We start from the raw sequence: 17,413 nt of genomic DNA, 5'->3' as shown, positions 1-17,413 counted from the left end.
ATCGTAGACCGTAATGGTACACCCCAACAAAACATCTCTAATTTGAAATCGCCATTTTCTCGATAACTAGTAGGCTGTGTATGCTCCGAAGTGAATAGGAGATAAATGAGATGGTCTATTATAACTGACCAAAATTTGAGAGCTATTGGATTTCATTTGAACTCGGAACCCTTGCGAAGAAATTAACCTAAACTCTTGCGGGACCCACTTTTTATGTCCTATAGTGAAGGCAAAGCCCTAACCTGAACTCTACAAGAGTTCAGCACCCCCCGTGGGATAGGGTATCAAATCATAGCTACATTACACATTTCAGGTTTGTATGGCTGCGGTTGTCGTAAGTCGAGTTCGGGTGCTCCGTACTGGTCAAATGCCATCCGTACATCGTAAATTTGACCAAAACGGCAACTGGGCAATCTTTATACTACCGGAAGTGATTGGCCGCATGATTCTGACTAAACCTGTTCTGAATTGACATTCATTACTCTGGTAGCAGGAAGCTATTGCGCTCTCATATTCATTTTCACTGCTCAAAGCAAGCTATCTTGCGGTAATTTAGTTAAATAGAAGTAGTAAAGCCCACCATCCTTGAATAGAGGAGTGTCCATAACCCCTGCCACCATGGTATCATTTACTTTTCGAAAATGATCGATAATGGGCTGATTGTTGTAAATCATAGCTGTGGAGACTATATTGTGATATTTTACTTCACGAAGCTGAATAAAGGGATAACAATATTAGCTGTCAGGCGGTTCGGTTGATCTTCAAGACTTACACGAGCACTACCGATCGCCTCTAGCCAGACCCTCATTCCATCATCGCCGTACACCATCATCGGCTTAACATCATCAATCGATACGAATGACTTCCCGGCCCATTTGAGCTCTTTATTTTTCTCGACTCCAGGATGACCAGTGTTTAGATCAGCTCCTCGCCATTCCCCTAAAAGAGACTCCGGCGATACTGGTGAAAGTTGGTGGAAGACGGCCTCAACATCACATTCGCTGACTATGGAAGTGGCCTGTGTGAGAGCTATCCATTCCTCGCCCGCACTAATCGCTTTGTCAGTTTGACTTGATCTTATTAATAAGTTTATCAAGAAGAGCTTACGAGGACATATTGTGCGTCTGTTTGTCACGTTCTGTTATTGTATCGATAGCAAGATTCAACCTAGTAGGAGTCGAATTTGGGGGTTTAAGAAGATGTGCGACTAAATGAGCCTTAAATTACGATATTGGCGCTTCCTAATAACTTCCTACACAAGATACCCACTTCCGAGATAATTCCGTTCGAAGACTTTCCGGGATCGGAACGGTAAAAAGCAAGTTCATCTTTCCATTTCTTGTGCTCACCACGGAATTTCATATTTACTAAATTATCATTTATCTATTCGTAAAAATACAAGTGAAATAGAGTTCCGATAAATCCGTTTGGGGAGCCACCATCAGTTATTATAACAGAGCTATTAGAGACTAAATTTATACCTGCGTATATATATCTAAGTACCGATTGAGACAAACACTTATCAATCTGTGAAATTTATTTGATTAACATGGTTCGTCATCTAGTCTTCAAAGGCTGATCCATTGATATTAATCTTAGTGATCTCTATTATAGCTGGCCGAACGCCTGGTACCAGGAATCGCTTTTATCACGGGCGGAGCGCGTGGATTGGGAAATGCTGTAGCTGTCTCTTTCGCAAAGTCGGGCGCGAAGGGCGTCGTTCTAGTTGATATCCAAAGTCCAGAGGTGTTGGCCGAAGGTGCCAAAAATGTTGAGAGCCAAGGCGTGGAGGTGAGCAAGATCACGAGATCTTTTCTAGATGAAGCAATCATAGAATTCCGAGTAGCTAATAGATCCATCCATTTAGTGCCTTACTATACGAGCTGACGTGAGCAACGAGCCGGATGTTCAGAATGCCATTTCCCGGGCGGTTTCTCGATTTGGGCGGATTGACTACGCAGCGTATGGCTATGTCTTTAGCAATGCTTTGGTTTGTCTACCTTTACTCACATATAATCTAGAAACTTTGCTGGGATTGGGGGGCGAAGCGTGCCGATTGTTGATGGCGATATGGACGACTTTAAGCGAGTGATCGACGTCAACGTGACTGGATCGTATCTGTGTACCAAATACCAGATTAAACAGATGCTCAAGCAGGAGCCAACACCTAGGTATGTTCTTCTAAACACAACATTTCTCAGAATCTGATCGGGTGTGCACAGTATGGTCGAAAGGGCTCCACAGCGTGGATCAATTGTGAACTGCGCCTCAGTCAACTCAATCGTGGCTTCGCCATATTCTGTCTCCTATACAACCTCTAAGCATGCAGTTGTTGGCCTGACCAAGGTAGTAAGTGTCATCGTTAGATCCAGAATCGCTCATGTTTAACTGATAGTTCTCTTTTTCCTCATGTTTTAGGCTGCTCTAGAGGGACGCAAAAATGATATTCGGGTCAATTCAGTTGCTCCTGGTTTCCTCTACACCAAACTTATCTCAGAAAGCATCGGAAAGGCAGGTGAAGCAGGGCTGGCAATGTGGAGAGAGCTAGAGGCTCGGCAAGGCCGCCGTGCGACCTTTGATGAGATTGGTGATGCAGTGGTGTTAATCAGCACGCCGGGGATGAGTCTCCTTAATGGTCACAATCTAGTACTTGATAAGTCAGTTTTACCCTTCTTCCCACGCTTTTAGTTGAGTTAAACTGACACGATGGATAATATAGCGGCTTTACCATCAATGAGATGAACAGCTAAAATGATTTAACTAAGAGATAACCTCAAAAGTAGTTATCATTCCAAGGTTAGCTTTGGTAGCCTGGGATTTGAAACCGCCAACCATGCTATCAATCTCATATATCTAACGTATTTAGCTTGAGTGAATAGATATCATAGCAGGAGAGGAGGCAAAGATGAGCCATTGTTGAACATTCGTATCCACTGCCTGTGTCTACTTGCGGTATTACAAATCTGTTCATCATTTTTTTCACCTCATGCAACAAGCTTATTGTAGAAATAAATGTCTGTTTAAACAATAAGGACAATACAGGCCTGTAGGCACGAATCAAGCAGAATACGTTTATTTTTTAGCATAGTCAGAAACAATTTAAGAGCGTGATTGTAATATTGAAACTAGCGGAGATATATTGCTAATATTGCGCGCTGGGTACGTGATCATAGAGAGTGATTGTAAAAATCGAGACCGTCACAAATTCAATGCCTGCGCTGCACCCCAGCCGCAACGACGCTAGTCATCTGCTTCTTTGTCGATTTAAGGAAAGCCGAAATGACCATAGACACAGCCCCAAAAGGAATCAGTGTATACCAGATAAAGCGAAAGCTGTCGGAATACGCCTCTGCCGCTGCGGCCTGAATTAGATCTGCGGTCTTTGACGAAATTCCGGGTATTTGCACGAGAGCATCTGCACTGCCAGCGGAAATAGCCTGCAGAATACCTGGGAAAAGCTCTGAGATCGTGGTTGGTTCCATTTTAGCTGCAACAAGAACCTTGGTGACCTTTTCTGGAAGGTAGCTGTCAAGTTTCGATGAGAATATAGTACTAAATATAGTGACTCCCACGCTTCCGCCTAGAGCGCGGATTGCGCCGGCCATGCTAATAGCGAGCCCGATAAAGCGATCTGGGGTGCAGAGGCCAACTACTACAATACTTGTGGCAACCTGGACACCGACGGCAAATCCCATGATAGCAGTCGGGAAGAACCACCCAGCGAAGTTGATGCCCGGGTGAATAATTGCCATAAGACCCGAGCTCAAAGTCAAACCGGCGAAGGAGCCTATCATCAGCCCTTTAGCCTCCTTAGTCCAGGACATATAAATGCCGCTGGAAGCGGCCCCGAAGATGCATGCCACATTGTAGGGGTAAGTCCAGACGGAGGTCATGACTGGATCATTGCTGAAAATGTATAAGACTTCTTGGGGAATGTATGCTTGGCCACCAAAGAAGACCATACCACTCGTAAACGAGGCTAGTAGAGTGACAGTGTAGTTTCGATGCTCGAAGAGATCGTGCCGGAGGAGTCCGACAGATGTGCCCTTCCACTCCCAGACGCCGAATGCCAAAAGGCACACAATGCCCACTATCAAAGTAGCCAGCACCTTGGCAGAGTCCCATGGGTCGGGATTGTCGCCGTAGTGGAGAGCAACGAGGAACAGACATAAGCCGGCCGTCACAAGGAAAACGCCTGACCAGTCTATTTTCAACACGCGGCTCACCTTAGAAAGGTTCTCGGGGTTAGGACGAGACTGAGGGTGATAGAGCCAGAAGACGAGGGCAAAGGCCATGGCGTAGAAGCCAGCACCGAAGTAAAATCCACCCCGCCAACCATTGTCCGCGCCACCAATATCATGCTTGATAAACTCTCCCTGGACCAATGGGCCGATCACAGTGGCAACTCCTGCAACGACGATGGATATAGCACTCACCACCGGTCGATCCTTCTTCGCAACCGCCTCGGCCGAAAGTGGAATGGCTAGATAGTCCAGCGTCACTCCAACTCCATTCAAAACCTGGCCGGCAAGAACCATGCCCATTGTCGATGCCCGCCCAGAAATGAGATTTCCGCAGAGCCCAAAAAGCGCACCGACGAGGAGGAACCAGCGACGGTCCAAGATGTCCGAAAGATCGCCCATAAATGCCTGCAAAACGCAGTTAGGGATGGTGACCGCGGCGGCAATCCAAGCTGAATCGCTGGCTTGCTCGGGAAACACGCGAGCAATGAAGCCAATTGCAGAAGTGGGCACAACGAGAGCCCACGAAGCCGCAAAGTAGACAGTATTCAGGGCTATCAGGTTTGTGATGATATCGTAGCTCCAGACAAACTTTTCTTCCATGGGAGGATCGGTAGCAGTCGAAGAAGAGGGCGTATCCTCTAGGACGTCGACATGCTCTATGTCTTGCTTTTCAGCCTCTGCAGGACCAAAGACATTCTGATTTGGGGTTTGCAAAGACATTTTGATCCCAGGCCCTGACTCGGGGTATAGTCAAGATGTTCAGAAAGAGTGTTTTGAGTAAAACGAGTCGAAAACTCGGTAACAATACGAATAAGCGGACCAAAGACTGATAATTGTATCTCAACAACGGACAAGATAAGCCAATGCAGGCTCGCCTATGGGGCACTGGAATTCCGGGGAAATTTAGCAACCCCACATGAGCTAGATTGGTGTGGGACTGAACTCTCAAGGTAATTCCGGGGACTTCCAGCAATAGTAAATTGGGCGCTCAAAGATGATGACTCCTCCATCCAGCTCATTAGCGCTCATTCGTACACGTTTTTCTAGCGTCGTTTTTTCTTGCATGTGACTGTCCAACAAAACTTTTCATGGGCCCAGGCTGCTTCCTCGATGATGTAGAGGAGCTATTCCGCTCGTCGGAGCAACATCCCAACGATTATTTGAGCGGCCACCGCGCGCCACCAGATTTTGGATTCCGAGAAGCGTCCATTGAGCCGAAGAATATCGAAATGATGGGATCACAGAGCCCGCTCATCCGATAATATCTTCTTGGTTTTGGAGAATATCTCTGCGGGAAACCTTGGCAACAGTGTTAAACCCGGGGTTCGGGAGATTATACGCGTATCCCTACATTCAAACATCACCAGGTTATAACAAACGGGGGAATTGGGGGTGACGACATTATGAGAGAGAGGAACAAAAAGCAATTATGACCTCAGTTGTGTTAGGTTGGTTGAGATAATTTGATGTACTGGTTACTAGCAGGGAGGAAGGAATCGAGAAAGGTAAATTGATTGATTCTTCAGAGAAAGGCCACTATGGTGCGACATACATCGCAGCTTGAGAGAGCGCGACAAACGGCTTCATGTAATGCATACATGAATGAAAGGCATGCAGGCATGAAAGACGATCATAATTTATAGAAAACCCTAATGAAAATAATTGCCCAAGTGGAAGAACAGTGAGGTATATCCCTGCTTGAAGCTGGAAGGCCTCAAGGTCCCCAATAATATGCGCAAATATGACAAAATGGCATTACTCTATTCAAAGCGAACAACCATTCTCCCCTCGGCCACGTTCCCTTCTCGCATGAGGGATACCATCTCGTTGAGGTCCTCCAGCTTGAACTGGCGTTGATTTACTGAGGGCAGAATGCCCTGTCTGAGCGAAAAGTCAAGGCATCGCTTCGACCCTGCTTGGCCAGGAATTCTCGCGCCTACAATTCTTTTACTTGCGTTTCAGCACACTTTCTTGCGACCGGATGATGTTAACTTACTTGGTACAATTCGCAGACATTTGGCCAGCAGAGATCGAGAGCGGCTCTTTCGGGAGGCCAACCACCACAATTCTTCCCAGTGGTTCAAGAATGCTGAGAGCCATTTGATATGCCATAGACGACCCAGCAGTCACGATTGCAACTTCGGCCCCACGCTCATTGTTGACTTGTTTCATCTTCGCATCGACCTCGGCAGGCGAGAGGTCTTTCATATTGATGACCTCATGTACAGTGTTGCGGACTTCATTCAGCTGCGCGTCCTGGATGTCAAGAGCGAACACCTTTGCTCCCAGGGCGGTGGCGTATCTTGCACACAATTGACCAAGTCCACCAAGTCCGAGGATTGCCAGTGATTGCCCTGGCTCAATCTGTGCGCGCTCAAGGGCGTCCCAAACAGTTACACCGGCACAAAAGATCGGAGAAATCCGCCCGACATCATCAACCCGTGTCGCATCGTCAGCGACAATCACGGCACTGGCCGCATCGATCAGGCTGTACTCAGAGAAGTATCCGGGAGCATTGATTCCTTTGACCTTCTTAGCAGAGCAGTGATCCGGCCCAAATTTCTTACAGTTGTGACATTCCAAGCACATTCCCGTATAGGGTGGTGCCCCTACGAGCTGCCCAACCTTTAAGCCATAACTCTCACTTTCTGGCCCCAACTCTGCAACTACTCCAACTGCCTCATGGCCCAGAATGACTGGAAGACATTTTGGTCCAAACATTCCGTCCATCACACTCAGATCGGTGCTGCAGAGAGAGGCGGCTGCTAGCTTGATCAGTACCTCTCGCGAACCAGGCTTGGGTACATCGACATCTTCCACTATGATCGCGCCCCCGATCTATAATCGATGACAGTTAGTTTGTCTGGCATCCAAACGCTCAGGTTGTCACCTTCCTCTTTGCATAAGGCCGCTTTCATGGTTTCTGGTGCCATAGTCAGGAAATCTCAAGTTATGCGGCAAATTAAAGTATGTATAAGAATCACAAAGTGACTTTTTTTTTTTCTTCCAGATGAAAAAAAAAAAACCGAGATAGTTTGAGAGGATGGCAAGCATTTATCAAAAGCAATATCACAGAAACAAAGGAAATAATCTCGATTGCAGAGTGCACACTCCCGGGACTATGGAATGCGGGGAAAGGATAAAATCAGGATGAACATGTATCCAACTCGCTCCCGTTGGATGTCGGAATTATACCGGAAAATGATACAGTTATTTGAACGGAGGGGAGTAGCTTGTTCCGAACAGGTAATTATTTTAAAACATATCATTCGCTTTCTGTCAGAAAAACTTTAGGCTCTTGTTTACGCTGCTACTCGAAATTCATCATGGCCGACAAAAGCATCATGGCCTCTACTTGTGGGCCAACGGTCTTAGCGGATCAGAATCCTATCATTCCAGAAAATTATGAAAAGGATTTGTTCAACGATATGGGATTCGTTCTCCGGGCAAGATCAGACGAGGGTCATGATATCCACCTCTGGATGTTCATGTACCGACAACTGGGAGAAGCTGTCATAATTGACAACGAGGTCTGCCAAACCCTGCTCGTGAAGGTTGCCTTTACCGACGAGGAGAAAAAGACAATGCATGATGCTCCTTTCATCAACAAAGGACAGAATATCGACGACTATAATGAAGTGGGTACCATGGGCTTCACCAGTTCGGAATCAAAGGTGTCGTGGTCTTTGAACGGTCGGGTTTTCGAATCTCAACCACCAAATTGGCATGTCAAGGGTGGACATGCTGGTGTTCTCGTCGACCTCCATTTCTCGCAACGAGGCCAAGCCTTTTATCACTGTGGTGAATTCAGCAATATCAAGAATGACGAAGGCATTGCCGGATTCGTTGTTCACTGCCGAGCCACGGGTACCGTCACTGTCCAGGACAAACTTTATACCATCTCTGACGGGCATGGAGTCCATGAGCGAATTGTCATGGGTGGGCTAGTTCCCGATCGACTATCTTCCATGGCCGGTCGCGGGTCAAATTGGCTCCATGGCTGGGGCAAATCTTTTTCGTTCTATACCCTCACTCGCGACGTATCGCAATCCTCCACATTCATGCTGAACATTGACGGCGAGACTTTGGCAAGTGTTGGGGAGGATGTCTCTATCACGGAAGCCGAGCATTGGTTGGATCCCAAGACTAACCAAATGAACCCCCGCAAATGGCGGCTGCGGGCAACCACAGCCAAAGGCAGACTTGAGGCGGTTGTGACAGCATACGGACGGGCTTATTATACGTGGATCCGTCGTGGCGGCACCCTACTGGTTCACCAGTTTGTCGCAGATTGCGAGGCTCGATTTACCTTTGCGGATGGGACTATACTTGAAGAAAAGCAGATGGTAGCCAGTCTTGAGTATATGCGTACCTTGTACCATCAGAAGTCCTAATTTAATCGATGGTTCTATTCAACATCTGTCTGGGGGCATTAGTCAACTCACCTCGATATAACTATTATGAATCGGGAACAAGGCATCAATTACGTCGAGTAGAGTGACCATTGGCCTCGATTTTGGAAAACTATGAACTCTTTATATATTTAGCCTATGATTCATACCCATAGCAATATATCACGCAATCAGAACAAACGAATAATCGACTTCAGTAAGTCTTCTCAGTCGGCCAGTTGTTTCAAGCTTGATTCCGTAAACTATAGCACAAAACATATCTTGTTCCGGTGGCCTTGATCAGAGTGTTGAATTAGTTTTGGCTGGGTCTAGTTACAGAAGCAGCATGAAAATAACACACGGGATCAGGACGAAAAGATGGAAGAACAACGATTTCTTATTTTGACTATGGCAATTTGGCAATATTAGTCTTAATCAACTACTATCGAAGAGAGTGTGGTGGTAAGCCTTCGCTACGAATCTCACCAGGCGGCGCTAGTACTGCTGTTAGAGGTTATGATTCCTGATACTGCGGGGCTTAGACATACCTGATCCAGATAGATTTTGGCTCTGTATAATGCCTGAGAGCATATTCGCCCATCTCCCTTCCAACGCCACTCAACTTGAACCCACCCATAGGCACCTGGGGACCGACGACCGAGGCGCAATTAACACCGACTGTGCCTCCACGAATTGCGCGACTGACACGCAAAGCTCTCTTGAGATCCTGGGTGTAGACAGATCCTACATATGGGTTAGTCAAATGAAAGAGTTCGGACAATAGTTTAAGAGGGTAAAAAACCGTACCTGCCAAGCCATAGTCCGTATCGTTGGCAAGAGTCAGAGCTTCATCCTCTGTTTTGAATGTCTTAACACACAGAACCGGGCCGAAGACCTCCTCACGATATATCTTCGCATTATCTGGGGGATTGAGGAATATCGTTGGTGCGACAAAATATCCACTTCCTGCGTAGCTGTCGCCTCCAACCTCAGGACTAAGATCGGCTTTAGCCTCTTCAACAAACTCGCAAACACGCTGGTATTGCATTTCATCAATGATCGGGCCATATGTTGTATCAGAATCTAATGGATCACCTCCCATACCCGCTGCAATTGCTTTGAACCGAGTTTTCAAGGCGCTTACAAACTCCTCGGCGATGGACTCATGAACAAACAGACGAGAGGTTGCCGCACAAACTTGGCCGGTATTTCCAGTAATCCCAAACGTACACCAAAACAGGGTCTTCTCCATGTCGGCATCATCAAAAACGATGCCCGGGCTTTTCCCGCCGAGTTCCAAGGTAACACGTTTAAGATTGCTTTTAGTTGCTGCATCTTGGATCTTGCGACCAGTCACAGTGGATCCGGTGAAGGAAACCTTTTGAATATTCATATGGCTGGATAGCAAGTGACCAGTGGGACCTCCACCTGATGCACAGTTAGCAAATGACCAAAAGATAGCCGGAATATTGGGTACGAACCCACGACGATTTGCACCACCCCTGGCGGGAAACCAGCCTTGCTGATCAGATAACCAACCACGAGCGTACCTAGCGGCGACTTCTCTGAGGGCTTCAGGATGATTGTGTTGCCGGTCGCCAGAGCAGGAGCAGACTTCCACGCCAGGAACTGCAGAGATGCATTCCAAGCAGTGATACCAGCGCAAACACCGATTGGCTCATGCTCAACAATTTTGTAAAATCCGTCTGTGGGCGGGAAAAAATCCCCTTTGTATTTATCGGCCCATCCCGCATAATCTGAAGACCGGTCAACAAGGTAAATGGGCAATTCATTTCGGTCAATGACTTACAGCGGAAGACTGAGGCCATGCTTGGTATTCCTCGTTTGATGAATGATACTGGGATTCCACTGCAAAGGCTTTCAAAATATGCCAGTTGGTCTGTATGCTCCAAGACCAAATCGGCCAATTTGTGCAGCAAGATTCCTCGCTTTTCCCCGGTGTATTTACTCCATTCTCCTTTGAATGCTGCTTGGGCATTTAAGACAGCAATGTCAACATCTTCCGTAGTTGCCGTATGCAAAGGTGGAAGCTCAAGAACTTCTTCTTTCCAGGAACTTTTAAAAGATAATGGTTCCCCGTTCCCTTGAATCCACTATAGTAATAATTTGTTCAGCAAAACGATTCATATCTTATCAAGTAAGGCTCAAATTACCTCGTTATTAAGGAAGAGCCCAGTCGGGCAATCCGATATCGTGAATAGCTTGGAATCCATTCGGTCAGATTTTACTAAACTTCTTGCAATTGAATTTGAGATATCTTTTCCTCTTATCCATCATATGATACCCTTTCAAATATGAATAGCCAAGCATGGGTGACCTTGCGAAATGGCCCGGTTTCCAGGGACGCACGTACGGAAACCGGAAGTCTCCGCTTTTCCGAACCAAGCGCTGTATGCTGGAAATGAAGATAATTCCCTTCGCCTGTCACCAAAGAACACAATTCAGAGGCCAGGTTGTCAGTATTTCTGGTTTGTACAATATATGACCTGTACCAGAATTCTGAATTGAGAACAGATCAAAAACCATATTGTCGAGGCCGTACATACCCTAGTTGGCAGACCGCCTATGGTAGCGTAGATAGTTACGGGGGAAGACGAGCCTTTCTTCTTCGTTCTCGTCTTCTTCCCTCTTGGTCTCTCTTGATAGAAACAATGCTACGTATTTTTTTCTCTCTCTCTTTCGTCGATACGTATCCATACATCTCTGTGTTTGATTTGTCTAATAGCTACAGAATAAAAACGCTCGCGAGAATCGAGGTATGTATCCTGGTCATCAGTGCCATATCGACGCCCTGAATCAAATGGAAGTTCCGTGAATTAGAGAGCCCAGCAAAGTCCGTAGGAGCTCTTCAAAGTCATCAGATTCAGCTTCAGGACTGTTACTTGATATGAAATATTCGCTTCGTATCCCGAATTCGGAATAGATATTCTTTTGCGAAAGTTCTGCTGTCTCTCCTTTCGGGAACAGTTCAATGGCATTGGTATCCACAAATTGGGAAGGCGAGTCGATTAAGCTCGGGAGACTCATTGTATAGGGTTGTTGGCCCAGCATGTCGCTCTCCGTAGAGGATGGCCCAGGAGACACCGCAGCATTGAGACTAGACACACTTGGAGGTTGACTGATGACTTTCGATGACTCTCCTTTTGCCAGAAAAGAATCAACACTTGACATCATTCTGGAATATACACCTGGGTGGTAAATCAAAACGTCTGCCCAGTCTTGGATTGTTGTAAAGGATATGGCGTCAAATGCTTCTGTGGTGACCTGTTGGGTCATTTGCAAAATGGATCTGGTTTTGGGATAAGATAAGGACCAGCAGTCTGCTATGATTGCCAGGATATTTTCAAACTGCACAGACGTGTCTGACGAGGAATGACCACGTGCACTCTCCAGCTTTGTGTCCAAAAGTAGAAGCGTTAGAGGCACAATCAAGAATGGGATACTGCAATTTGGGCACCAGATTTAGCTGCTATCAGTTTGATATGAGCGTGTTCTGTGCTTACGCTATAGTCGACAGACTTTTCAACAAGCTGAGGCTCCTCAACTGCATTATTCCCTCATATGTCTGCTCCATAACTGCCCGAAGCTCGCCTTCACAAGATTCAATACTAGAACCCTCAAAGGGCCTCATGTCGTACAAGGCGGTAAGACAGGCAATTTCATAATGGGAAAGAGCAATTAGAGATGATCTGCAGCCTCTGTTAATCACTGGTCGTGTTCGGCGATAGGTCATAGTTGTATTACCTATAGTATGACTCAATCAGGAATCGGGAAAGGACTAGGGAGGTATTGGACGTGTGATCGGCGTCGTAACTAGCATAACGCATCTCCAGCGCCCTATGCCATCTTTTTAGACTTCGAACAAACATCTGAACTTGCTTTGGTCCCCAAGAGCACTTGCCAAATGTATTTAGCGATGTCCCTGCAGCAGGGAAAAGCATATCCAATGGGTCTGTGAGCAAGCAACAGAGCTCACATACCGAAATTAGTATCTGTATCAGAACCAGCTTTATTTCTTTTCGATGGACCTTGGATCCTTCAATCTCGTCCATCATATCATCTACCGTGAGCCTTTCCGTGCAAAAGTTGAAGCTTTGCTTGGTAATTTGTATTGGACGCCTCATGCCTAGGGCCAATATTCGATCCCGAATTATACATGACCACCACAGTCGCTTGAGATCTTGGCTTTTTCCAAGTTCTAGATACTTCTGGTTAGTATAGTCATGAGCTCCGGCCCAGCGCGCATGCTGAACTGCTGTGCTAAGCCAGAGTGTCTGCGGACATATTCCTGTGTTATTGAAGGATCCGATAGACAGAAGAAGACAACCTTGACTCGTTGAAATCGGGTCTATATCTGTCTGAAGCGCATAGAGTAACTTATTGATGTTAGCGAGATGCTATGCAGTGTAGTTAAGCTGTGATACAGGTAGCGCTTACTTGGCAGTGTCGGTAAAGCCTCTCATGGGCATGCTGGACACTCTTGAAGCCAACCATGCGAAGACTCTTGGGAGTGACAAAGCTACAAGTTGCAAATAAAATTGCCTGTAGTGTAAATAGCGATAGGCTGCTGACCGGTGCATGGGGCGTGGAAGGCTGCTGTGCTTTACACATCTCCCAGATTTTTGATTCATTGAGCAGTGGCAAAAGTGGATGGACGTGGAAAAAGTAGTTGCGCATGAACTCATCAAAAATTGGCTTGCCGGGAAGCCGAAGACATTTTTGAGTTTCAAGATATCGAATATCTTCTTGGGGCAGTCTCAACATGAAGTCCGTGCGAATAAATCCATATGTTGAAAAGAAAGTGTCAAGTGTGTCCGACTGCTCGGACTCACTATCTAGACTCTCCGATGGCCTATCCAGAAGCAGCTGCTGAAGAGTTGGAGGGGTCGGGTCAATATTGGTCTCTGGGCTGTTTATGCTGAGAGAATAGTCGCTATTTTCACCCGATGTGATAGGGCTGCGTGGCGGACAAACTGTTTCCTTCTCTGGCACTGACGATCGCGGTTTGAATGTCTTCAAAATTCGCTTGTTATTTTGGCTGTGGCTGCTGCCTGTTAAAAGTCGCCCTCAATTTTGCATCAAGGGCCGGTGAAAGGGGGCGATCACTCACACTAAAGGCTTCGATATGACGTAGCAGTCCCTTGCATCAAGGGCACAGTTGGTACATGGAGCACCTCCCCTGGAAACGTCACATCGCACTTTGCGGGCCCGGCAGACGGTGCATGCCACCGTTCCACGCCTAGGTTTGCGATACAAAGAGTCCATTGTGAAAGTCCGTTAGATTGTTGGCTGGAAAGCCAGTAGGGCCTATCCCGTCGCGTGTTCAATTTGTTTCCTCTCCGTCGTGATCTCCACGAATCCCGGTCGCGGCAGGAGGTGCGTCCTGACTACTCTTCAAATGTGAGCTCGGATGTGGGGCCTGCAGTACTTGAAGTGTGATTTTCGGAATAGCCTCCATATATTCCCGGATTCCGGTTTATGCAGCCGTTATGCAACCACCTTTCTAAGCATCAGAACACTTTTCTCGACTAACAGATTTGGCGTTATTTTGTGCCCGAACTGGATTGTTCCGGTCTATTGGCAGTGGAGTGGTATCATCCCAATAAATACCCTCTGTTCCATGATGTGTAATTGTTCCAATGATTTAAACTCAAAATGGATATAATTTCTGTTTATTCTCGAACGATATGTGACTATCCGTAAAGGTGCAGATAGTGCGGCTGATCTCTCAAAACCACTAATATATATGTGCAGTCGGTGTGAGCATTCGGCGTCGGAATGTGCATACACCGGAACACCTGCACCTCAGCCTCTAGATTTCTTATTGCTGTTTCCATAATTTGATTTGACCTTATTTTCAAGAAATATACTTGAGACTGAAAAGAATCTCACTTATCTTTTCGAATGCCAAGCCTGTGATATTATCGTATCAAGAAAAGAAATTCATTTACACACCACCCCGCATAACAGTCGAGCAACTGGTAACGTGTCTATCAATATGATGAACTTTCCAGGCGTGGCTTTGGTGACTGGCGCCGCATCCGGTAAGGAAAAATGCAGCATTTTCCCGATTAAATATCTAAAAGGCGATCATTTGACAAATATAGGTATCGGAAAGGCAACTGCACTTCAGTACGCGGCAGACGACTGTCAACGGATAGTCATTGCAGACATCAACTTTGATGACCTCATGGAGGTTGAAATGCTGATCAAGCAACAGTATCAGGGGGTTGAGATCAAGAGAATTGCGGTGGATGTCCGCGATCAAGCTTCCGTTGAGACAATGGTCCAGGAGGCAGTAAAGACCTTCGGTCGGATTGACTACTGTGCTAATGTGGCAGGCATCATCCGCTTTGGGGATACGACTGTGTTACCCATAGAGGATTTTGACCTCGTATACCAAGTCAACTTGCGAGGGATCTTTCTCTGCACAAAGGCTCAGATTAACCAGATGTTGCACCAGGAGCCGTTGGCTGCAAGGCATGGAGCCCTCTTCACAAGATCAGAACTTTTATTTACTGAGACTGACAATTCTGTTCCAGGGATTCACCATTTCCTTCTCGCGGTGCCATTTGCAACATATCATCAGAAGCCGGCATGATGGGTAACGGTGATCTTCCCGCGTACGTCGCGGCTAAGCATGGAGTTGTTGGTCTGTCGCGATCGGTATCTTTAACCTAGTAATTACCTGACTGAGTGAGGAAATGCGATGCTGATCGTGCTCAATATAGGATGGTGTCAAATTTGCAGCTCGGGGGATTCGAGTAAATGCACTATGTCCAGGGTAAGTTCTGTGAAACATGGCCCTCTCCTCCCCTGACCAGTCATGATTGTATCTTAACACGCCACAAAGGACCATTGAAACTCCAATCCTGGGTGATTTGCCGCAAGGCGAAGCAGGGGCGAAACGAATCGAAGAACGCACCAAGGACATCGCACTGGGTCGTGTAGGACAACCGTCGGAAATGGCCCATTGCGTCTCTTTCCTGACCTCGGGTAGAAGCAGTTTCGTGACTGGAACGACACTTTCTGCCCATGGGGGCTTGCGGAATCGCTGAGCAACCGGTATGGTCGAGTCGCATGTAATATGATTTTTTATGATAGCCAGATAGCTATGTCCGAGTTTCGCCTACTCAAACTCGCATTGTAGAAACTGATAGTACCTAACAATATGTACCCTCATTTATTGTGTTGAGTCGATAGTTTGCACGCTGATACTTCAATTTGGAGCCTACGAACATTGAAACTGAGATTATACACTATAGATATACTGAAGAGTTATGAAGTAAAGGGAATATAAGGTCAAGATGATAGGAATTCCTATTTAACACAATACTATTTTTAGACTCTGAAGCCAACTGGCGGACTTGAAGAGGCGCCGGGAAACAAACCTCGGAATATAGCATCCTCCCTTCATCACATTTAAGCAATCTTCGGAAAATCTAACAGATCATTCTGCTTTGCAACTTCTTTGTAATGTCACCCTTTATCCCATTTGTGAGCAACTTCCATCTCTTCGCCGGAGACTCTTATATCTCCATTCCAGAGCCACCTCCCGTACCATAGTATTAATAAAGTCTTATTGGGTGGGTGGGTAGATTGAAGAGAATCTCCAAACACATGATATCTTCATGGAATAGCGGAATACAGGAATGAATGAATATATGAAGAAACTGTATGTATGAAGCTATTCACAGTGAGACAGACGAAGAGAGAAGAGGAACGGAACGGGAGAGAGAAAGGAGCTAGATATACATGGTCTAACTAACGTATTTCACATGCGAGTGGATCACATAACCGAGTGGATCAGCTATCCCTACCTCCCAATTTTAAATGCATTTATCTCAACCAAAACGCCATTAAATTCAATAAGCTGAAAACGATTTCTATTAGGACATGTAGTTAATTTATGACCCTGAATTCTATATATACTGCACTTTGGTAAGGCCCTCGTACGTGGCTGTGAAGGTGCTAGAGCTGATTCTACCTCACGGGGTATTAGTGCTATAATTACTTGCTCCGGCTATATTGCTAATGTAGAGGCCTCTAAAACTAAGAGGCCTTCTTCGGAAGCTATTTATCTTTTAGACCGAGTCCTTTTTCGCTTCTCTATCTTATTTATAGCGCGTAATTCGCTTACTTCTTTCTTAAGTAAAGCTACCGATTATATCGTAATTTAGTAGGCCTTTAAAATCTAATTTATCGCGGAGTTAAGCGGGCTCGGTAGGCTTTATAAGCACTATTATAGCAAAGCTTTAATTAAGGAAGCTTACTTTTATAATTATACGTAGTTTGAAGGCGTTTTTAGATCTTACTCACTCCCCTAGCTTAAGGGGGGTGTTAGGGTTCGAAGGCGAATATTAAGCTTTAAGATCACTTAATTGGGACTATAAGGTATTAAACTAGCGGCGGCGAAGCTATTATTAATAGTCTCTAATTTAAATACCTTAATTCGCGCGGATAGGTAGGCTTTAAGGAAGTCTAGCTTATTAATATAGTTAATTCTAGCACGCGTTTTTGATTCGATAAGCTAAGCGTAAGTATATTTTAATACCACAAAATAGCTAATATCGAGAGGCTATAAAAGGTAAGACGAATACGGAGGTATATAAATTAGAATAATATTGTTACTTTTCGTAAATTTCGTCAAATTTTAGGGTTAAATAACTTCTATAGCCGTCGAGTATTAAAAGTCTATACTTCCCCTTTATACGCGAAGAAGTAGACGGAATAAAGAGCTTTTTAAGCTACTAAACG

At 45.8% G+C, this 17,413-nt stretch overlaps 7 protein-coding genes across 7 annotated transcripts; 2 read left to right on the top strand and 5 right to left on the bottom strand.

The window, feature by feature from the left end:
• Positions 1 to 527: 527 nt before the first annotated feature.
• On the bottom strand, positions 528 to 1,362 carry PENARI_c005G02627 (DUF4334 domain-containing protein; the record flags this gene model as incomplete). Its single annotated transcript, XM_022629632.1, has 4 exons — positions 528 to 713; positions 773 to 1,049; positions 1,108 to 1,207; positions 1,266 to 1,362. 4 exons carry the CDS (start codon positions 1,360 to 1,362, stop codon positions 528 to 530), a joined length of 660 nt encoding a protein of 219 aa, XP_022490524.1.
• A 1,844-nt stretch (positions 1,363 to 3,206) lies between these two features.
• On the bottom strand, positions 3,207 to 4,964 carry PENARI_c005G08212 (uncharacterized protein; the record flags this gene model as incomplete). The annotated part of the gene is made up of 1 exon (XM_022629891.1): positions 3,207 to 4,964. One exon carries the CDS (start codon positions 4,962 to 4,964, stop codon positions 3,207 to 3,209), a length of 1,758 nt encoding a protein of 585 aa, XP_022490600.1.
• A 1,272-nt stretch (positions 4,965 to 6,236) lies between these two features.
• On the bottom strand, positions 6,237 to 7,177 carry PENARI_c005G00862 (alcohol dehydrogenase catalytic domain-containing protein; the record flags this gene model as incomplete). The annotated part of the gene is made up of 2 exons (XM_022629558.1): positions 6,237 to 7,082; positions 7,121 to 7,177. The coding sequence occupies 2 exons, from the start codon at positions 7,175 to 7,177 to the stop codon at positions 6,237 to 6,239; spliced, it is 903 nt and encodes a 300-aa protein (XP_022490492.1).
• A 393-nt stretch (positions 7,178 to 7,570) lies between these two features.
• On the top strand, positions 7,571 to 8,638 carry PENARI_c005G11140 (uncharacterized protein; the record flags this gene model as incomplete). Its single annotated transcript, XM_022630031.1, has 1 exon — positions 7,571 to 8,638. The coding sequence occupies one exon, from the start codon at positions 7,571 to 7,573 to the stop codon at positions 8,636 to 8,638; it is 1,068 nt and encodes a 355-aa protein (XP_022490152.1).
• A 479-nt stretch (positions 8,639 to 9,117) lies between these two features.
• PENARI_c005G06481 (uncharacterized protein) lies at positions 9,118 to 10,464 on the bottom strand (the record flags this gene model as incomplete). Its single annotated transcript, XM_022629803.1, has 5 exons — positions 9,118 to 9,130; positions 9,184 to 9,379; positions 9,443 to 10,063; positions 10,117 to 10,392; positions 10,446 to 10,464. The coding sequence occupies 5 exons, from the start codon at positions 10,462 to 10,464 to the stop codon at positions 9,118 to 9,120; spliced, it is 1,125 nt and encodes a 374-aa protein (XP_022490060.1).
• A 2,390-nt stretch (positions 10,465 to 12,854) lies between these two features.
• PENARI_c005G11795 (uncharacterized protein) lies at positions 12,855 to 13,921 on the bottom strand (the record flags this gene model as incomplete). Its single annotated transcript, XM_022630064.1, has 3 exons — positions 12,855 to 13,004; positions 13,094 to 13,700; positions 13,767 to 13,921. 3 exons carry the CDS (start codon positions 13,919 to 13,921, stop codon positions 12,855 to 12,857), a joined length of 912 nt encoding a protein of 303 aa, XP_022490398.1.
• A 733-nt stretch (positions 13,922 to 14,654) lies between these two features.
• Positions 14,655 to 15,859, top strand: PENARI_c005G02996 (SDR family NAD(P)-dependent oxidoreductase; the record flags this gene model as incomplete). Its single annotated transcript, XM_022629655.1, has 7 exons — positions 14,655 to 14,700; positions 14,764 to 15,124; positions 15,199 to 15,322; positions 15,388 to 15,440; positions 15,510 to 15,603; positions 15,657 to 15,721; positions 15,853 to 15,859. The coding sequence occupies 7 exons, from the start codon at positions 14,655 to 14,657 to the stop codon at positions 15,857 to 15,859; spliced, it is 750 nt and encodes a 249-aa protein (XP_022490414.1).
• Positions 15,860 to 17,413: the final 1,554 nt, after the last annotated feature.

The sequence above is a fragment of the Penicillium arizonense genome (genome assembly GCF_001773325.1).
Source record: "Penicillium arizonense strain CBS 141311 chromosome Unknown PENARI_contig005, whole genome shotgun sequence".
NCBI classification, from domain to species: Eukaryota; Fungi; Ascomycota; class Eurotiomycetes; order Eurotiales; family Aspergillaceae; genus Penicillium; species Penicillium arizonense.
Note: the sequence above shows the minus strand (reverse complement) of the source record. Positions and strands in the feature narration are given on the sequence as shown.